Genomic DNA, 22,998 nt, shown 5'->3' on the forward strand with positions numbered 1-22,998 from the left:
TAAATCGTATTTTAACACTGTCTTTATGTGTGGGAAATAGATTTCCCATGGAAATTGTTTCTTTTCTAGTTTGTTGTAAAGAATTTTTTTCTTTTGCAGTACTAGCATCTTGTTTCAGGTTTATAATTGCTTTTATTTGGTCTTTCATTACTTCTCTTGACCATGCTGGGTAAATCTTGGCTCAGTATCATACATCTGGTTCTCTCTTCATCAGCTCCAGTGTGTAAGTGTGTGGGAATATTTAAGTTTTCAGAAGTTATTCATGCTCTGCAGAAATAGAAAACAAACAAACAAGCAAAGAAAGAAGTAGCTTCCAAAATGAAGTGCTTTTTCCCCACCATACATGGTCCTTAATGAATAAACTTTCTCAGTATTTATTTCTCTAGGGAAATATGAGCCAGATTTGGGTTAGAGTTTGACTTCCTAAAACTCTGGGTGTTCGGACTGATGTTTTGGATTCTAAAACAGAATGAACTCCAAAACAGTTTGTTCTGTTTTAGACAGGCTTAAATATTGAAATACTTCCTCACATATATTTTTTATTTGTGTGCTTTTATATTTTTTGTGTTATTGTTACTATTGTTTAGGCATGACTGCCAAAGGCTCTGTATCAGATGCTATGATTGGGTAAAAAAATCATTATTATAAACCCTTAAAATCAGCAGAGCACCTTTCTCTGTGGCTGAAAGCCTGATGCTTCCTCCATTTGGATCTGATTTCAGATCAGAGCTGCACAATTCAAGGACAAAAAATTCACTCGGCAAATGGTCAGAGAGTTTTAGATCTTGGGAAGTTACAGTCCTGTAAAAATATTATCAGTAGAACCAGTCCTCAGATGATGTCTCTCATAATCCCTCCTGATTTACAATCTCTCAGTTAATGAAATTCTTAATAATTAATAAATAAAATTCTGGGTGTCTTGCAAAGTACCCACAGAAGCAACTGTTAAAAAAAATAAATGCTGAAAAAAGGTCCTTCTAATTTTACTTAATAAAAGTGAAGGGAACTAAGAATGCAGATATTCACTACTCTATAAAAATAGGTCTCTTTCAATTTTCTGTTCTCTGCTTCTGTTTCTTGATGTAGAAGTGGATTCTGGTAAATTAGTCATCGTGAAAGAGTATTTCCATGCTTTTCTAGCTGCATTCATTTTGGATATGGCTGAAAAATAATATATCTGAGTACCAGACATAATTAATCCAAATAAAACTATTTCTAGTATTCCTTAGCAAACTATCTTTTAATCTTAGGGACATTAGGTCAAAGGTAATGTTGCATTATTTGGTCTTACTTTCTACTTTTAGAAACAGGTAGAAGAAAAATATAAGACATTTATTTTTATTAGTGGAGTTACACCTTCTCTTTAAAAACAAAGTATTAGGTAGGGGAGATGTGCAGAAGAAAAAGGGATAAAAATTATTGCACTAATGAGCATCTGTGTAGGACTTTCTGAGTTTTTCCAAATATCTTTGAATGTTTATTGTATTTGAGACAATTTGACACTTTCAGAAAATGATGCATCACTCATCTTGTAAACTTCATTTTGTATGCTAAAAGCATAAATCATTAACCATAATGAATTATTTTGCAGCTGACATTCTCACTTGGCCACATTTATGGAGCAGTCTGTGCTGTCCATTAAATTTTTGAAAGGTTAGCTCGATGCTTTCAGATGTTCTTAGGGTACTAATTGAACTACAAAACATCATAAATCTCTAAAAACTGAAAAATCTCTGTATTTTTGTTTTTTGTTTGGGGTTGGAGGGTTTTGGTTTTTTTTTGAAATGGGGACTGGAGTCCAGGAATACAGTATTTCCATCCTCAAAAATTTGCTATTACAGGAGGAAAAACAGTCTTTTTACTAGCCTGTTAAATTAAAACACATGGATTCCTAGAACATTATTTTATCTTGCTCACTAACCATGGACTTTTATTGCTTGTTTAAACATTTATGGAATAATTTTATTGTGAATTTAAAAGCAGAGCATAGATAGCAACTATAGATGGGGCTATTCTTGCTTTTTCAGTTCCATTGAATAAAACTATGCCAGCTCTTATGAATTAACTCTTGACTCCATGCAGTGGAAGATTTTGCCATGAGTTCTGCATGTGTGAAGTTCTCTTAGTAACCTTCAGACTAGAACCAGCCTTTCTGGAAACACTTGTTTTGCATCTTGCACATTTCCTCTGTCTCCACTGCAAGCACAGCTCTCATACTTCTAGAATGCAACACTGAGTATGTTGCCATGAAGAGACTTCTTTTTGAACAAGGACATCCTCAACTGCATTGTCAAAGAGGAAAGGTGTGAGGAAAAATACTGAAGAAGCACCATGCTGACCTGGTATTCATTTAAATTATCAGCTATTGGAAACAGGTCTCTAGTCATAAAACTCTCTTAAATGTACAAAAGAAGCAAGGATCTCTATATCAAAGACAATTATCCTGATGCTGAGTGTCTGAAATTGAAAGTTGCATTGGGCCTTGAGTGCACTAATGTGGTACCATGGTAGAAAGGTAGTAGGTTACAAAGAGCTAAAGGCCAGAATGAAAAGGCCACAGCAGCAATGAGCAGTGCAACACTACTGCTGCACAGCACTCGGTTGTGACTGTGACAGTCAACTAAACAGAGCAGAAAGTTTAATTGAAATTAAAATGGCATAACTGGTTTAGACTACACCCAAAGAAACCCAAGGCTGAAGGGGGATGAGTACAGTTAAAGCAAACAGTAGTCAAAAAATATTATATAATTAAAAGATAGTGGCTACCCAAAAGTACAAATATGAACAGTTGAAACGATTCATGTGTAGAAATATTTCATAGCTGTATTTAGCAACAGCAGACGATTTGATTAATTTAGGAAGAGAATTACATGTTGGAGGCACCTGTGATCAAATTGTATGAAAAAATTCTCTTACAGTTCTAAATGCATGACAGTTGAAGGATGCAACTGTTTTTGCTGTTTTGATATTAATGAGAAACTACTTCTGTTTCATTCTTTACACTTCTACAAATAAAGCAACTTCTCAAGTACTAAAGCAGTGGTTACTGAACTTGGTTTGATGTAGTTCAATGAGTTCAACTTCTTTTCATATCTGGAAGACTGAAATTCATCCTTAACTGCAGCAATTTATTTTGGAGTATATCCAACTACTAAGCCATAAACTGTCTCAAAGGATCTCTAATCTGCTCATGCTGCAGTGAATGCAGGTTCCATAATTAAAACTTAGCTAGGGAAAGGGTTTAAACACAAAGTAAAATTTTCTCAACAGAGATTAGAGTGCCTATGTTGGAAAACAGGCATGCCCAAGGACATCTTACTGGTGTTATCAAATGGTTGCTTGATATGGAAAACAGACAAACTTTGAGTAGGGATTAGAACTGGAGAGTTCCCCCTTCCCAGGGGTAAATACATATTATTGCTATTGTTACATCTACATTTACTAGTACTGCTGCATTCACTACCACTATCATTACCAGCACTATTATTTATTATTACTATTTACCAGTATTATTGTTTTTGTGAGGTTATCATACTCACTAAAGCTTTTGGTATCTCTTAAGAGACTTTAAGATGGATTATGTTGCTGTCCAACTTGTACTGCTATATTCCCAGAAGAATACTTGATACCAAATACTTTGAACTGTATTCAAAAGTTTGTTGCCTCTTCATAAAATTTAAACATGATTTGCTTCTTTTCTCTTTCATGATGCTTCTCAGAATATGATGAAATATTCATCTGAGGTTTTGACAGTAAATGGAGTTCTATAGCTTGCAATATACATACAGAATTTAAAAAGAACATATAATAATTTCTTTGTGTCTTTTTTCCTATGCTTTATTCCTGTAAGGAAGGTAAGCAAAAATTTTCCCCCTCAAAAAGATCAGTCAAAGAATGCCATTAAGGAAGCCATTCTTGCATCAAATATACTTTTGAAGAATTTTGAGTGCCCAAATACCAGAAATTTAACCTTTTACAGCTCCCAACAGCTATAACTATGCATATGCATTCTCTTGGAACTAGGTACTATTTATTCACAAAAAAATACTCCTATTGAGAAAGTCATAGAAATTCTCATTAAATCCTGATTTATCAAAAAGAAAGTGCTGTGTGATGTGTTTAGCTCATACCACTCAATGTAATGGTCTCAATCTATGAACGAAGAAAACAAGATAAAAACCAGCTGCAGAGCTGTGGTTACCCCTGGCAGAGGCTTGCTTGGTCTCTGGTAATATTGTACCACATACAAATATAGCTGTGGCCTGCAGCTGGCCCACAGGACCCCATAGTCTGAATTCTCTGATGTTCTCACTTCTGCAGTGCCCTTGAGGGCCACTGAAGCCTGCAGAGTCAGAAGGAGCTTTTGCAATTTTGTCTTGAAGGTAAGTATGCAGTACTTGCATCCCTGGCCTCTGACTGTGAATCAATGTGGAGCACTGTCTTGAATGAATTCAAGCTGCCTCCTGTCCAGCTTTGCCAAAGTAGCAAAGTCCTGCTGGGCTCTCTGTACTTAATTTCTCCAGGAGCTGTAGAAATGAGGCAAAAAAAAAAAAAAAAAAAAAAAAAAAAAAAAAAAAAAAGCTGAAGAACAAAGAGCAGTCAGTTTTGTCCTTAAAAAAATAAAAAGATAAAAATTTTAAAAAATGTTTTCTCAACAATCTAAGCAACCTAATACTGGTATTAAACCCCCCTTTGTACTTAGTCAGTTTTCTAGCTGCATGAAACATTTTACAATTTTAAGCTCTGCTTCAAAAAACTTTTATAGGGGTTCATATCCTGGTCCATTTTTATTCCTCCTATACTGATGCTAATGGAAGGTGCAGGAAGGGACAGGTAGGTTAGAACTTTTTAATTTAGTTTGGGGAGGAAGTATGCTCAGCTTTGCAAAGCTTAATAATGCCTCTGCAGTGGCATTACAAGCTTTGCTCTGTGCATATCTTGATCTTCCTTGGCACAGGTGTCCTCTCAGAGGCATCCAGGGAAAAAAGGGGTTTTTTTGGCTGCCTGCAAAGCAGTAAAAGTCCATCACCATTTCAGTTTTGGATATATTTTGGGCTCATCTGTTGTCACAGAATGAGGTGCTTATTTAGCTTATTTGATGGAACTTATACCAGTTCCATCAGGCCCTAATTACATCAGGTCCTTATTACTGTCAAGCTTTGATGCCTAAGAATAACATAAAAATAGAGCAAATGTTGATTTCAAGTATGCTTTATTTATTAGACCTATGTTTCAGTATTTGGATGTAAGAAAAAAAAGAAAAAGGCACCAAAAGACTGACTGCCTCTTGCTATTCAATAAATTGTGTCCCTATGGTTAAGTATCCTGCCCACCTGCACTGTCTCTGCTGTTCTGTCTTGCATCCACTCCATGACTTAGACTGATGCCCAGCACAGTGGGGTCATGATGTGATGGTGTGGCTGATATTTCACTTTACTGTGTTGGGAACTTTATGTACAGGGGAAACAGGCTCTTATGATGCCAGAATAACAGGCACAACTCTTAGACCTGTTGTAGTGAACTTGTTCTGATAATGGTGATGTCTGCAATACAAATACCGCGCTCAGGCACTTTCTGTCTGGAGTGAAACCATGTGGCTGGAATGTGTTGAAAGCTCTTTTGAGCAAGCACTGTCTGTTTTGAATTTGGCTAGTGTAAAGGGAGTAAGCTTAGGACTCAAAGGCATTACAAACCATGAAGAATGAGAAACTGAAGGCAGTAGTGGGGAAGGGCTGTTAACTGGCATACAGAAAATTTTGTGACAATGTGACACATTTGCCTTATGGCATCTTCGGCAAAAATGTTACAGTACAAAAAAGAACTCTCTAGAAGAGTTAATCTAATACAAATGATATGAGGGTATTCCACCATTATTATTATTTATTTCTTTTTATACTTGTAATAATTCAGGTGCTTTCCAGACAGAAAAGCTGCAGGCTCTGCCCCAAGGAGCTTACAATCTAAAGGTGGACAAGGAGAGAGACGTGAAGGAGAGAGGGTCTACAGAGCAGTCAAGAGGCCAAGATGGAAACTAACCAAACAAATATGAATTGAACACATTGTTGCAAAGCTACACAAACTATTTTCCAATTATGACTCATATTTTCCATTTTGGTTTAACTGTATCTGCCATGACACAAAGAGATGTGGAGCAAGGAAGTTTTCAACATGTGACATCGGAGAGAGTAGCAAACATGTAAAGGAGAGCTGGAAAACTCACCTTAAAGTATAGAGATGAGAGGGGTTTGCCTGGATTTTCAAGACACAGTTCAGTACCAGGACAATCTGGGTTTAGAATGACATGGTTTTAGGTCAGGCCCTACAGGTTTACATGGGATAGATTCCATCAGAAGTGCAAATTCACTCTATGCATCTGGAAGTTCCTTAATACATCCTAATATGAATTACAAAATCTACCATGGCAAGGCTGGGGAAGTTAAGAATGAAATAACAACACTTTTGTGGTGTATTCAGGGGGGGAAAGAATGGTGTTGGAAGCTGGAGGTGGTTAGTCTTATGCCGGTTGTAAAATGACATTTTTAATAATGTAGGACACCAGCCAATGATTTAAAAACCCCACAATATTTAATTTTAAAAATACTGGTTTTAACTATGACAGTGAGTAACTCATCAGTTATGAAAAATACTATTAGGTTTTCTTTATACATTTAGTATCTATTATAAAACATCCAATCAGGTTCCCCCAAACTGTAAAACTGTCAAAGAAACTCCCTTAAGGCGTGCCTTCTAAAACTTCTCAACAAATTGCCATATTTATTCAAGTACTCAGGGGAATCATTGTATGCTTTTTTATTCCTGAAGTATCTTTCCCTTATCAAATCCAAGTGTATTGTAAAGGCAGAAGCTAATAAGCAGCTGAATATTAAAGTGCATAGGTTGTCCACACGAGGAAAAATAGATGGTTGAAGAAGCAGTAGCTGTGGTGAAAAAGGCTTCTTGGGGAATAATCCATCATCAATTTTTAGTAAGCCACAGATCTTTTCCTATAAGAAACATTTCTAGTCTTCAGAACTTGCAAATCCATTTCTAACAATGTATCAGGACAGTCACACTCCTCTTGCTGTGAGGAAAAGTTGTAATTAAATAATCAAATAGACCTATTTTTCATAATTTACAGGTATTCATATTCCTTCAATAAATAAAAGAATATAATTTATCTTCTGATTCTGTATAGATTTCGACACAAGTTTCTAGCTATTTAAACAGATGATTCTGATAGCTTGACATGAATTATGCTGGCAGGAGCCACATATGATTATTATGGTGCACAGAATCTTTTAAGAACCTACAAAGTTAAATAAAAGTTTACAAGTCTCTTAAGCTACTTTTTATTTGCATAGAAAAATATTTATCATAGGAGTCAACTATCATATGAGAGAAATTTCATTTGTTGTAATTGAAAAAGATAGCTAAAAAGTTTCTGTGGGTTATTGCAACAGTACAAGAATACAAGATGCTTCCATTTATTAAAAAAATGTAAAACAAATCGTGAAAGCTGAAGCAGGCTACAAAACAGAAGGTCCTCATATTTTCTTTCTCTTGACTACTATGTTACAGGATCATGTGCCACAGTTGAGTACTATAAAGTGTAATTCTGCATTATCTAATATAATTCTTAAAACATTCCCCCCCAAAAGCACTATGCAAAATATATATATTTGTAAATGCTTCCTCCTGTAAGCATCACAACCTTGTTATCACATAGTCACCCTGAACAATTGTTTCCTGTTTCCCATCAGAGTCAATGCTAATGTCCACTGCCTTGCCCAGCTGATCCTGCGGAGCGGCAGGTTCTGAGCTCTGTAACTCCATTTTCTCTGTTTCTGAAGGACAAACACTTCCCTCTTCCTGTGAATCCAAAGACTCGCTGGTATTTTGTGACTCAGCTAGCACGCATTTTTTGCCAGGATTTCGGAAGTTTAATTCACAGTTCATTATCAATTCTCCCTCTTCCAGTTCATCAGTTTTCTCACATAGTTCTTCTGCCTGCTGACGGGAAACCTCCTCAGAAACGGTGTATATTTTATTTTTACTCTGCTCCACAGAGTTTGTTTTTGATCGTCTGTGAAACAACCCAAAATTTTTTATGTCTGTTACAAAATTCACACGCTTTTGTTTCTCCTGAGTGGACTCTGACACCATCATTGCTGAGCCATTGCTGACATTATGTCCTTCAGAGGTGATATTGGCTGATCGAGGGTGAATCATCGTTGTTATGTCAAAAAGGCTGAAGGGTTTCTTCTTTCCTTTCTTGTTTCCTTCACTCTCACTATTTTCTTCATTTTCTGACAGGGAGGCAGTGTCTTTGCTCATCTTTCCAGTCTGCAAATTAGACAGCTTGCTTCCTTTTAACAAACCCAGGACTTCAAAGCGAAAGCTGGAAATATCTTGTTTTAACTCCTAAAAAATTAGGAAAAAAGATGAAATGTCAGAACATCAAAGCTAATTTGACTTTCTTTTTGAAATAAAAAGAGGAAAAAAAAAAGAAAAAAAAAGGGCTTATGTTAGGGTCAGTAATAAACTTTACTCTCTCGATGTTGGCATACCTGGTATCCTCAAGGTTGAATATCTTGCTCTAGGAAGCAAGTTATATGCTACCTGAATAACTGAGGGTAAGAAATATGCTTTGAAGTTTTAAAATATCTCACTAAATTACTAAAACACCTCTAAAGATAAAAATAAACACATACCTTAAAATTTTCTTCTGTCAATCCTTCCTCAGTTTTGGCATCTCTTATCATTGCTGCAACATACCTTTTAACCAGATTTCTCATAACTTCCTAAAAATAAAAAGCATTGTGTTAGCTTTCTCGGTATTAGTTAGTAAATACACACTCACAGGCTCTGCTTGGGCTTTTTCATGCTTTAGGAACATGACAAAAACTATACAAACCCGTTTGAAAATTTGTTTTGCTATTTGATGGAAATTACTAATGCTTATTATCCTGAGAAGGGATATGCTGGGTTTGACCCAAGGTATGTTTACTGCCAGTAATATCCAGCCTGGCAGTGAGCAGTTGCTGATGCCTCATGAGGAGAGCAAGTCTGGTGTGGCTGTACAACTTTATTTCCAGCTATTCTCTCTCAAGCCTCCTGTGCTGTGAGACACAGTGGCTCTCTGAACAAAAATGCTAGTTCTAGGTTTAATTGGCTGTGACAGGTTTTCTTATGCATTTTGAACTAATGTAAACTTTCAGCATTCAAAAATCCTCTGCCAATGAATTCCACAGTATGGAGTAAGATTCTATTTCGGGGTTTTATTTTTAACCTTCAGTCTGGTAGCTTCCATTGCTGTCTTCTAAGAATTCTAGAAATTATTTAGGTTGAAATAGATACCTGAAGGCTGTATGAGTCAGCTCAGGGCCATACCCAGTCAAGTGCTGAATAACTCCATGGGTGGAGATACTGCAGCCTCCCTGAGCACCTTTTTCCAGTTCTTTACTACTCTCACTGCAAAGATAATTCTCCATACCTTACGGAATTACCCTTTTTTCAACTTGTGTCCATTTTGTTTTTTTGCATTGTACCTCGAAGAAAAATCTGGCTCCTCCTCTCTAATCACCCACTATGATATTTAGCAGCAGTTACATTTCCCCTAACCTACTCCAGGCTGAAATCTGAGCTGTTTATATTATAGTCCTCTGACCATCTTCGTGCCCCCTTGCTGGGGTCCCTTCCAGTTTGTTAACATCTCTCCTGTACTGTGGGGACCAGACACGACATGCTGCTCTGGATAAAGTCCCACAAGTGAGGGCTAGAGGAGAAAAATCACTTCCCTCAAAAGGCTGCCTATACAGCCTCGCTAATGCAGTGCAGTACATGTGTGGTGCTCAGTTTATGGCAAAACAAATAAGATAAATGGCAAACCACTGCTCTGTGCTCACCTTCCTCATGATTCTATAGATCCCTGTTGTACTTCCCGCAGCTGCCTCTTCTTCAGGCTGGAAAAGTCCCAGCTTACCTAGTTATTTCTCATATGGGATTCATTAACTACCAAGCCTACAGCTCACACCTGGTTTAATTTTTACATGACAAAAATTCAAAATAAAGCTGAAAATTATTCATTGTGAAATAATAATCTAAAAAAAGTAGAAGCTGAAGAAGGAAGGATGAAAAAGAATTGCTTACATACAGGGGGATCTAGGCAGAGGGGTTATTAAGGAAGTTGTTTATGAGGGATTAAAGCTGGAGAGATGAAGAACAGGTTCTGATGGAGCATGTACATATGGTCCTGATGATTCTTGGCAGGCAGGAGTTTGCTTTAATTAAAGGCAATCCATGTTACAATGGGCAAAATACTGGATAGTATGTTATTGCTCTAGAAAATATCCTTTTTGCTCCAAAAAGAAGTTAATTGTATTCTCAAATGATTTTGTTTGAACATCAAAAATTCTAAACTTGTTTGCTGAAGAGGAAAAAAGTACAGACTTTATGGTTTTTTCCATTTATTTTCCTTTTCCACTTTCTCATGAAATTCTTCCATATTTTTTTTTCCTCATGAAGACATTCTGAAGGCATAGAAAAACAATTGCCCAAAGAATAAACATAGGCCTGTACCTGGTATTGATGATGTCTCCTCAAATTGTCAGCTGCACGTCTCTGAAAAATAGAAAAGAATAAAAAAAAATTAATCTCTGTGTGGAAATAAAAGATTTAAGCGTAGAAAACAGCAGGTCTGTGCATTATACAGTATCTAGCAAGCTGAGAGAAGAGGTTCAGAATCTGTTGAAAAATGACAGTGTTTGAAAAAAGCCTATCATTTGCTTTATAAAAAGGGGAAGGCTGCTGTGGGGAAGGCAAAGTGGTTTTTCTGCACTTTTGTCAAAATGCTTTTATTCCTGCATCAGCATGGATGTGGTGGGGTGGCCAGGCCACAGGTTGCAGAGCCCCAAGGTCAACGATCTGAGATGGAAGTGGAACAATGGATCATGTCACTCACTTGCACAGACTAAAGCATATTTTACTGAATTGAAAACAGCTTGACTCATGTCAAGTTAGATTTTATTTGGAGGTACACAGTGAAAGAACAGGAGTCAATGGACATGAGTTACAAAAGGGAAACTGCATGGAAAATCATCAACAGGGTGGGATTTGTAAACCCATGGTATGAGCAAGACACTTGCTATGGCTCCTAATGTCTCATGTAAGGTAAAGCTAATCAAAACCTGCACTATAAAACTGTGTTAATGAGAAAAGCTCCCCCTTAGTTCTCTGTTAAAAACACTTAGTCATAGAGAGGTCTATGGAAGAAAGAAACAGCTTTCAACACAGTATGGTGTTGATAGGGAGGGAGGGTAAAGGGGACAGTAACTCTGAAAAGGAGCAGCTAAAAGAAGTGTGGTAGGATGAAAGAATCACCCAGCTTTCAAGCAGGTGCATTAAATTAAACTGCCATACCTAAGGGCTGCCCAGGAGAATACGGGCAAAAAAGGCCGGATTAATTTTTTCCCTTGACTTCCTTTTGTCCTCAATTGCATAATGAGTAACATATCCCCATCCTCTACAAAAATTATTCCTAACTGGTGAAAGAAACACAGCTTTAACTTAGACTCTCATATCTGCTGCTGACAAGAAAATAATTTGTCTGACCACTGATTTTATCTCTGCAAAACAGAACACTTGACAGAAGCTTAAAGCAGGAGGAAAGGACATCCAAAGGACTTGTTAAAATTGACCTCAGCTGCATAGTAAGGCAGGCACAGCAAATTATTTCATATCTTTTTTTTTTTAATTGAAAGAAATCATGAACCTTCTCCCTGTGCTTGGAGTCAGTCAGTTTACACTTCAGGGTTGATCTCTTGTTTGCAATTAATTTGAGGGATGCAGTGGCTTTGTGGCTGGGCTAGCAAAAACTAATAGAAAGGTGGAAAATCATTATTTCTTAATCAGTCTGAAGAGCCACTGTGGGGTAGGGCTTTGTACATGAGATTGCTTTCTTCAGTATTTTTCCAGATTGTGTTTCTCCATCTACGCCTCGTAAAAGAGGAAATGGCTATTTCTTGTGCTGAAGGATGGAGGGATGGGCGAGCTTGCCATCACCAAGGCCAGAGGGGACAGGGCAGCCGTGGGAAGGCTCATACCCTCACAACACCCGAACTTAGCCGGTTTTTAGAAAAACAAAAATCAGCTTTCTTGCAGTTGGCCACACGGTGGAGATGTTTCATTCTGCCGAGAGAGCACTCAGGGAGTCCATGGCTAAGAGAGCTCTCAACAACAGATCTGACTCACAGGTGAAGGGGAAAACAATTTAGGGTGTAATTGAAACACACTTCAGGTAAAGTCAATAACTCCTAAGTAAAAAAAAAAAAGCTGATTCTCGTCTTGCACAATACTTCCTGCAGCTGCTATCTATTCTGTTTTATTTTACACTGAAATGTGAAATAAATGCATAGGTTAAATTCTGTATCTGTAACAAGAGCTACCTAGATACCATTTATCCTTTTTTTTTGCAGCCAATTTGGAAACTCCCAGAAACAGAGGCTGTGGCTTTTCTCCTTAATGTAATGCCAACAAGTACAATTTGGGATAAGTACGTGAAAAGATTTGTGCAATAACATGCCAGAACAGTTCTACTGCACTTAATTGTTTTCACTCCATACCACCAAGAAGCTGAAAGAAAATTAATTTAATTGTATGTTTTCATGCACATTTACATACCTACTCCACTGGGAATTACACATAACCTATCAAATTTATTATCACCAAAACAGCTCTCTATCTCTCATTTACATGTTTAGGTTCCATCTCTAGTTCCTAAACATCTTTTGCTTCCTTTTGAAAGCAGAATGAATCTTTGCCTAAACACGTCTGAAAACCAGGCCATTCACTAGAAATAAAATGTCATTAACATTCATATTGTCCTTATTTGGTTCTCAGCTGGTCTGCTTTTTTCTACTCAGTTATAGTCTAATTTATGGTTCAAAATTTGTTTCAAGTAACCATTGTTCTGTGTGCATGAAGAAGTTGAAAATTATGACAAAAGGATGGCAAAAGGATGAAAATTATGACAAAAATTATGGCAAAAGGATGAAAGTTTAATTTTACTAAAAATAGTACCAGGGTGGGAAACTCGGTTAAGCTGTTGAATACAATGAAATTGAGGGGGATGTTGTTGTCACTTTCCAAAAGGGGGCACTAACATCCTTTAGGAAGCTTTAACAGTAGCTCCACTAGCAGTGATAATTATTCTGATCCTCCTGTTTATGCCATTGCCAGCAATTTACACTGTTTGGAAAAAAGATCTCTTTAGCAGTCAAAAATTTAATAAAATTGTATTACTTATTTTGACATGTTTATTAAAATGATATATTTTATAATGCAGGAATATAAATCCAATGCCTGCACTTGACCTTAAACTGCTTAGTGATAAAGAAAATGGAAATATTGTCTGAAGTTGTGGGATATATTCCTCATCTTGACTAGAAGCATCACCTTTAAAGGATTAGAATTTATCTGTGTTGACAGAGAAGATTCTCCATGAAATGATTTTTGGCTATACAAGGAACACTCCAGATTATTGATTTCCACGCCAGATGGAAGGCATTATTTCTTTGCTCAACTTTCAATAACAGACATTACAGAGCAAATACAAAACATTTACACTGACTTAGAAATTGCATCATTTTCCACTAGGTGAAAAAAGAATAGGAGAAGGGAAAAGGAGATTTTCCGTGACAAATGATAATAAAATTGTGTAGGTTGCTCAGAAAATGGCACAAAATTCTGTATAGCTAGAAAAGAGACAACTGTTTATCTAAACATCAGATGCAAAAAAAAAAAAAAATTACTGAAGCTATCCCTGGAAATCCTCTCAATTTTCACTTCTGAAATACTTAAAATTATAGATGAAACACTTTTTGGTGACTGATCAGATGTAAAGTAGAATGTAATTTGAGGAAAACAGTACCATTTGTTCTGGTGGGACTAGGATTTCTTTTCCCATATATCTTTTTTTTCTGGAATACAGATGGCCAACAGGTTATGGCCTTGACACACCCATAACCCTTGTGCAGTCAGGAAAACCTCAGCCTAATTAATAGAATTATATTACTAATCTGGCTTTTGCAAAGGTAAGCTAACAAAATTAATAGAACTGATACAGAGATAGATATAGTTGATATAGATATATGTCAAAAGCAGCACACAAGCATGCACTTATTTCAGAATTTTAAGTGCAGGAGATAACTGATAATAGCTGAAGAAAATGTTGCATACCTGGAATATGTCAAAATGACAGAATGAAAAAATGTGCTGAACTCTGAGTGGTAGAAGAGCTCTGTCTGATTCATAGCAGAGCTGAAATATCAGTAAGTCAATGTCCCTTCCTGGCCTTCCTTCCGCTGAAGCTGTGGCTAGAGAAGCTGCCCTCAGCATGGCTGGGCACCGTGTTGCTTTGGAGAAAAAGCCTCTCCCTTGAAAAACCTCCCCTTGACTTTACCACCCATTGCTTCAGCTGTCCCACTACAACAAAAAAGAGCCACAGAACTGACATCCAAGGAGATGTAAATTAATTGGCTTTTTTCAGAGGCACCTCACAATGCTACAGACCATGATACATGCTCTTGCCCACTACAGTTTTGGCATAAACAGCATGTAGATGACCCTCTCAAACAACGTCCTACCTATTTTTTCTGGCATTTCTCTTCTTCCTGTGGGCCAGATAAATAATTTCACTAGAATGTGTGCTGTAAACTATCCTGACCCTCAACCCTTTCTTTACACATTCTGCCTGCATATACTGAACTCTCAACTGTACACATATATAAATTTTACAGTGGATTCTTGACACATTTGATTTAATCCTTGACTCAGTCCTAGTTCATGATTCCTGGCTTTTTGTTACTGAGGACTTTTTGCAGAGATCATGCATAATCCTTGCCAGCTCCTTTCTGTCTATTATCTATTTTGTATCCTCTAGCAGTGACTCACTCTTTGGATGCACATGACTGCTTTTTCTACTGGAAAACACCATAGTACGTCACTGCTGATTAGTGCTTCCTGCTAGGAAAGTTAACATTTGGAGATTTCAGAAAGTTAACATTTGGAGATTTGAAATCTGAGCTCTGCCTTACAGACAATATGGCATCCATCCATCCATCCAATCCATCCATCCATCCATCCATCCATCCATCCATCCATCCATCCATCCATCCATCTATATAGCCAATATAAGAAAATCATGTTACAGCACTTTTTTACTCTCCCAGACCTGGTTGTAGAGAAGGAGACAGAGTTTATAATGCAGGACACAGTGAAAAGGATACAACTAGATACAACTGAGTTGAAGTCCTCTGAGATCCTTGAACAAAAGGCAAAGAAAACTCTTCCTTACTTTTGGTTGAAAGGGCATAGAGGTCCTAAATTTAATTTGTGTTGTAGCATGTTGGGACAATTGAAAAAGTTCTAGGAAATCAAGGCTGACCTGTGGGTATGGGAAGTTTGTCAGAACCAGAGAGAACTGATCTCCCTCAGGACAAACTATGAGATCACTGTGGTGTGCCCATTTGTTGACTGATGATTAAGCTCTTGGAGTATGTCCAGTTAACTGCACCTAACTGCTGGTTTGCATCCATCCAATGTGGAAATCAGAGCACAGAGTGCATATGCACATCTTACTCCATTTTGGAGCTTGGGTGAAAAACTGGGTCTGCAAATAGTAAAATGTTCCAGATTCACATAAACCTAATGGGGCTTGTGTTATACTGAGGAATTAGCTGAAGAACTTTCTAGTTTTATGAGATGGCCATATGGTAGACTGAATCTGCCTGGTTAGCCACAGCCACTCAATTTTTTCAGGCAGCTGGAAGTGTGGTTGCCATGATGGCTCTGCTGGTAAGCTCTCTGCTTCAGAGGGGTTTCAGCTCTAATTCCAACTCAGAATCTATTCAGCAGGGGAAACCAGTGATGTATATGGCCCTACTGTCCCACATGCTTTAGGGATTCCATTTTCAAATAATTAAAAAAAAAATTACAGGAGTCAACTAAAAATGTCCCACATCTCTCCCTCACTGACGTCCTCCATCCCAAACAGTTCAGTAATTAGTGGTTCACATTCAAATCCTGAGGAAGCTTGGTTCAGCTCCTTCTCTTCTGTTCTCCCAAGAGAGCACCTTAGCCCCTGCAGTATCTTAAAGATCTTGAGAAGGAAATTTGTTGTCATAGTTTTTACGCTTGGGGTAAATAATTAGATATTCACTGGAGAATAGAAGCAAATCTGGGTCTCCTCAGCCCAAAATATTTGCTTTAAATGGCACCTGCTCCTTTCTTCAAACAGAAATTTCATCCTGAAGCTGAAAAGTCTTTCCCAACAAAATCTTATTTGAAAGTGAAATATATTAATTAAAAAGTTTGGTGTTTAGAGATTTTGGGGGAGTTTAACTTAAAAACAAAAAAAAAAATCGATATGGAAAAATTCTCAAGTAGCTTGGTTCATAGACTCCCTACCCTTTGACCCTTTGTTGCACCAGCTTTCCTAAATCTAAGATGTGGGTTTCTTGCAGGTGGTATTTATGTATCCTAGCAGGAGGTAGGTGAGGAAGCAGACATAGTTTTTCTGAATCCCATTCCTCATCATGCCATTCCGCATAGGGCTGGGAGCACTCCGTATCTTTCTTTATTATTCCACTTGTCCAGGAATGAGTTTACTCCCAAATCTGCAGTTTGAGAGGGTAAAAAAAAAGGAAAAAATATTTCCTTATCCCAGATGGAAGGTCTGACAAGAAATATTGTCCTGAAAGTTTAGCTGGGCTGTATAAGGTTTTTCTGTATCTTTCTCAGTCAAGCAGAAATATTGTGTTAAGCAACCCTCTGCTATACACTGGCATCATACCATTAATTTGAAATATCATTCTCTCAGTTTGCACTAGCTAATCATCCCTACCAAATGTTTAACAAATGCCTAGAAGCATTGCCCACTCTCCCACACACACAAGTACATCACTCTCTCTCTTGACTTTTTCTTTCTAACAACATCTCATAATTTCTCCTTCTGTTGGTCGCTGCATTTACTTTTTTCACTTCCTATATTACAGAGAGATGCTTTACTCTTAAGATTATTCACCATTCATGCTAGTTAATGTTCTCTTTAAAATTTCTATATGAATAATTGTTAGTCTTTCTTAACTTAATGTTTTTTCAGTGTGTTTCTTGTCATCCATTCCTGGTTTGTTTCAATATCACCCTCATGTTTTTTAGATTTTTTTCCTGTCTGTTTCTTTCCTATATGTACAAATATGACATCAAAATGAAACAGTTTTGCTTTCACAATTTAGATACTGGCCAACAATATCAGTATATTGAAATAAGCCTGATTTGAAGCTTTCTACAAAGAGGACAAAATCCATTTCTCAGCATAGTAATTGTGCATAAGTTTTATATGCCACTTTTCCTCTTTACCATATATCTTACATGCATGTGAACTCGTTCCTCCAAGTACTTCTAGAGATTAAACTGCATTCCAGGATATGACAGCAGAATAGGTAGGAAAAAACTTATTACTCATTTATCAAGAATAGGGAAAAAATACAAAGAAAAGGTTGATATAGTAACGGTCCATCAAATAATTTTGTCATATCCCCTGACTTATTTGAAATGGATGGAAGTTTTTTTTATGAGAATCAATAGCACAAGGATCATACCCCTTTCTTTTCCCCCTTACCCACACTTGACTCCCATACTCCCACCTAATGCTTTGCTGAGTCTTGAAACATTTATATTCATCAAATCGCTATGGTATAGAGAAAATGCCATTATCCATATTTTATCCCAAACACTATTCTTCAAGCTAGAGCTGGCTAAATTCAGTCTAGTTATTGAGGTACTGACTCGCTCATGGGAAATGAAGAAAACATAGCTAGAGAGAATTAGTTGTTGATGGGTTAGGATTTGCCTTAATATTTCCACTGACATTATAGAAAATGTGTGTCGCTGACTGAGGTATCTCAAGTAGATGAAGTCAGGAGGGAAAAGTTCAAATCTGCTTTACCCACAGCATCTACCAGAGACAGTAAGTAGCTGAGATATTACACAGGCATCTGCTGAATCCAGGTGCAGAACTATTCTTGGTCGCCTTGTGTGTCTTTTCCCCTCTTTTTTTTTTTTCCCTAGAAATGTCACTGCTAATCAGAAGTATCAGAATATAGTATGATTTCAGAATGGGATTCTGAAATAGCTCTACCTTTAAATTCAAGAAAACAAGTCCAAGTAAATGCTGTCACCTTTGAAAAAATTTTTAATGGGAACAGCTTTTGGTAAAAATGCTTTAATGGCAAACTCATTTCATTCCATGTAGAGAGACAGAGACACAGAGAAGATCCCATGATGAATACTTCATACATGAGTCTCTGGTTCATGATATTTAATTATACCTGAACTGTAACACTTGAACTAGGGATTAGCAACCAACAATTCTGACACTGACAGACAAGTAAACACATTTGATCTCTTGTATTTTTTATTTCTCTTAATCTTTCTTGAATTATCTGTAGATGAAGCACAGTCACGGTTCATACTGTTCATTGAACAGGGATATGATGATGCTTTCTCTTCAAATACACTGACAGGAATGTAAAAAAAAAACATTCTCTGCTAGAGTTTTGGTCTAACTCATATGCACATTATTTGACAGGTCAGACACTCTATAAAGCTGAGAAAAAGTCATCTATATAGCAAAGAGGAGGACTACAGACAGAGTAAACCACACAACTTACCCCTATTGTTCCAAAACTTTCAGGCTTTCTTCTAATTTTTTTCTTGCAAAGGTGTCTCCATAACCATTTGATCAGATACCACAAAGACTTTGGGCTTGGTATGACATTAAAAGGAGTGGGCAGAGTTCCTCCTTCTTCAAAGTAACTCATCCAGAGTTTTGTTCGAGCAAACTTCCACTCAATGTCTGCATGATCCTGCACACAACAAACACATCATCAACACAGATATTGCTGTAATTAAGGAGGCAAAATAAACCTCTACAAAAATCTGAAAAAACTTAAACTAGAGCAACCTTGAAATCCTAATGAATTGTCTTTTAAAAATACTGCCATCTTTTGACAGTACGTCTTTAACACAAAGCAAAGCTGAGCTGCTTTACCTCAGTAAGGAGATGTTCGATATGTAAAGTATGTATCTACTTATTAGCACTTCTTTCCCTGTTACAAGCTGTTAAATTATTTAAAGTCTCTCAAAAACAGAAAAGGTGATTATAAGCAGAGAAATACTACATTTCTGGAAGAAACGTTTTGTTATAACAGCAGCTCACTATTGTTCCACGTAGATCAGTCTAATTATGCTGCTCTGCAGCAGCTGCAACAAGTCAGCAAGGCTCATGCATTTTCTTAGAAATTACCAGTCCCCAAAATTCACAAATAGGTTATCCAACAAATCGTGAGGCTATTAAAACTATTGAGTCAAGTATCTTTTTTTTCCCCACTACTTCAGAATTCTATATTTGGGATAGATTGGGGGGTGGGTTTTGTAGTTTTATTTGAAATTTCTTTTCTTTTGGAACATATATAGCATTGCATAATTCTGAAATTTTTGGGAAAATGAAAACTAAAGGCCATGGAAAGATGTCTAAATCCTAGCAGCTAAATAATAAGTTTAGATCACTAATGTTAGATTTGGATAGCCAAGAACCTCAGCTACAGGTCTACTCCTGGCCATACAGCAACAAGTGCAACAATTTAGAATTTGTAGCAGGAAAAGTAAGCACCAAGTTTTGGTGAGTGGTACTATGTTGTGATACAGTTCACTAGACTCTGACAGCTACAGTTATACAAACACAGGGGGTCAGTTTTTCTTTAGTGGAAACACTTGTAATTTCCAGATTGGAAAAAAGGCATATTTATAATCTTAAGACTGTGAAGCTTTCTTTTGTTTGCTTTCTGCATGATCATATTTGAATTATCATATGATGAATCAGTGTTTATTTCTCTTAGTCTCCTTAATAGACAGTTTAGAAATAAAACTACGCCAATAGCTCTGGTAATGACAAAGACAGTTTTCATTGAAGGAGGAAACAGGACACTGTTGGATGAGAAGACATGACCTTTTGTTTGAATAGGAAGTGTCCTTGGAACATGAGCACCCAATTTCTGTTAACTGTATATCCATGTCAGATAAAAAAAAAAAAAATAGCAGTCTTTCGAATGCTAAAAAATATAATGTATTAAAATGAAGCAGCAACAGAACAATCCTGGGAAGTCTTTTTCTAAGAAAAGGTCCTGCACAGTGCAGCTTGGGCAGGGCTGTAGCCCATCACTTGCCAGAAGCATCAGGACACCCTCCTCAACCCACAAGGTGGCTTCTTCACATCTTCCCCATTTGGGTTTGTGGGGAAATTTGGTGTCATGGGGGAATTTCACTCTACCCAATCCAACTTGGGTCTGGCTTCTTCTTCCTTCCAGAACAGCGCAAAAGAATCAGAGTAAATTACAATATTTGTCCCAATGTCCTGCCTGTGAAGTGTTTTACTGCCAGAAATATTGAATGCAGGAACAGAGAAAGGGTATGTACTATAAATGACCTAAAAATAAGAAACAACTTACAGCAATGAGTTGGTAAGAGTTATTCATCATGGCTATTAGCATGTTGAGTAGAACAACCAGAGATATTACATTATAGGTACCAAACATGGTGGCCCCAACAAATTCAGTGAATTCATGCCTCGCTTTCACGTTGGTCACGTAGAGATTGATGAGTCCAAATATAGACCAGAATAATGACTGCAGTGTTTCAAATAACCTGAAAAACAAAAGCCAGAAGGAATAGCTGTATAACAGCTGCACATTTAGTTTTCAGATTGTTCAGTTCCTCCCAAAACACACAAAAGATCTTGACTTGACAGAGATGAAGGACACTTACCCCAATACAGCCAACATAGAGGGAATATCTTTCTCATGAAACAATGGCCTAGCCTTTCAAATCTGGGCCTCTAGATATACAATACAGAATCTACAAATAAGCCTGCAAGCAAAAGGCTGATTTTGTTCAAACTTCAGAGAGATAAATATCGTTTCAGAGATGTTATGTTGGACACCTTCTTTTGAAGTTCTTTGACCCTTTGCTTTACCTATAAGGGTCCAAAAATAATTCAAGTATGATTGTAGAAGTAATGATTGTGTCTTGCTAGGATGTTCAAAGAAGTAAGGTATCCTCACATTATGCAATTCTGATTTGTTGAGAGCCACTGAGATAAAAGGAGTTGAATAATTAGAAAGACTTTACTATCATTAGCGTATGTTTTGTTTTATAATGAAGGGAAAAACTAAAAAGAGAAGCATGCTGCTCTCAAAAGAAACTTGTGTTTTTATACCTAAAGCATATAATATTCCTTAGAGAAGTTTGTACAACATCTAGGAAGCTAGTCACAATGATGAACTTTAAAAAATAATCCTCTGCAGCTAGATACATTGAGAAATTTTCCCTTTTTATTCTGTGTTCAGCTACACTGTAGTGTCATAAGAATAGTCCTGGTGAGATTGCTCCTTGAAAGTATGGAGCACATAAAGCATCACATTTTGCCATGACATCACCTTCTGACACTAGTAGCAGTACTCCCCACTATTCCTCCGATGAATATTGCCTCCCTCAATGCTGAGTTCTGAAAAATTTCTGTGTGGTTTTCTGTTCAGATCCCATAAAGTTTAGACCTGCATAGGTGTTATTAATATACAACATAAATATGCTGTGCCTGGGAAAAGTTACTTGATTAAGATGATATAAAGGCTGCTATTTTTATGAAGTTATTACCTCTAAGAAGGAAGCCATAGGTAATAAATGCATTTTTTAAAAAAGCCTAGATACACAGAAGTTAATAGGGAACACACATTTATAGCAGGAGTTTGATGCAGGTTGAAAGGTGAAAGACAAGAGAATTAGTGTTCATTTGGTAGTGTTTTGGTACTATAGATGAACTGAAAACTATAATGAAGTAAAATTGATTTTAAAGTGAAAGAAGAAACAGTTTATAATATAAATTAGAAATTTGATTGTTTGGAGTAGAGTCACTAGAATCTGGGACTGCCTATCATATTTGCGAGGAATCTTCATGTTTTAGAACACCAGACTTATTTAACGCCCTCAAGTAGACATGGATGAAATGCAGAGTGACACCTGCCTGGATGAGCAAGATCTGAACTGGTGACCTTATGCAACTTCTAATCTCATTTATCTTCCTATTTTCTCTATTTTACCTCATATCTTTTGAGATATCTTGAATTGTAGAGACTTCACTGTGGTATGAGGTGAACATTATTAGAGTCATGAAATGTTAATTTTTTAAATTATTACAGTAATATTAGATGTGTTTGTCAGGACACCACTGTAATACCAACAGAAAACAAAGGTTCTTTTCTGTAAACATCATCTAAGTGATTAAAATATTTGGGGAGAGGGGGAGGATAGAAATTATTAGCTACTTACGTTGAAAATGCATTATTCTGCTTTTCACATCGTATTCCTTTGCAGTTGCCAGGTTCATTTGTCTCATAGTAGAAGTACAGCTGGTTCAATCCATTTGCAAAAGCAAGCAGCACAAGGCAGTAGATGAAGAGAAACTTCAAAATGTCCAGCAACATTCTCCCTAGAGATATCTGCAGAGGTCCCAGGTGAGAATTCGCAGTGAATAACGAGATCAAGCGCAGGGAGCTAAAGATGTTTGCGATGGCAAACAGGGCCTCTGCCACCAGGGTTGGATGCCACATGTCCCAGCTCTCCCGTGGAACTAACCCACTGTACTGAAAACAAGCAGAAGGGAAGAAATTACTCCTCTATTTTGATGCATAAACAAGCATGTCAGTTTCTTCATAAGCTGCTCAATTAATTTGCAGATGTCACAATAAATTTTCACAGTAGCAAAAATTTTCACAGTTTAAAAATTCTGACACTGCAAAAGGAACAGTTTTGAGCATCTTGCTTTTCAGAATTATAGAAATTTCCAGCTGTACAAGCAGGTAAATTATTTCTTTGAAGGAATGTGCA

The 22,998-nt window shown here is 37.0% G+C and overlaps 1 protein-coding gene across 3 annotated transcripts in view; it reads right to left on the bottom strand.

Moving 5' to 3' along the window:
• Positions 1-5,862: 5,862 nt before the first annotated feature.
• Positions 5,863-22,998, bottom strand: part of TRPC4 (transient receptor potential cation channel subfamily C member 4) — a 130,918-nt gene continuing 113,782 nt past the window's right edge. For all 3 annotated transcript variants that reach the window (XM_059838918.1, XM_059838920.1, XM_059838919.1), the window contains 6 exons: positions 22,441-22,754; positions 20,565-20,760; positions 18,729-18,923; positions 10,579-10,620; positions 8,712-8,801; positions 5,863-8,421 (listed from right to left, as the gene is read on the bottom strand). In XM_059838918.1, coding sequence (XP_059694901.1) covers positions 7,705-8,421; positions 8,712-8,801; positions 10,579-10,620; positions 18,729-18,923; positions 20,565-20,760; positions 22,441-22,754 — 1,554 coding nt within the window. In that variant the 3' untranslated portion in view covers positions 5,863-7,704. The remainder of the gene's footprint in view (positions 8,422-8,711; positions 8,802-10,578; positions 10,621-18,728; positions 18,924-20,564; positions 20,761-22,440; positions 22,755-22,998) is intronic.

This window comes from Haemorhous mexicanus, chromosome 2 (assembly GCF_027477595.1).
Source record: "Haemorhous mexicanus isolate bHaeMex1 chromosome 2, bHaeMex1.pri, whole genome shotgun sequence".
Taxonomy (NCBI): Eukaryota; Metazoa; Chordata; class Aves; order Passeriformes; family Fringillidae; genus Haemorhous; species Haemorhous mexicanus.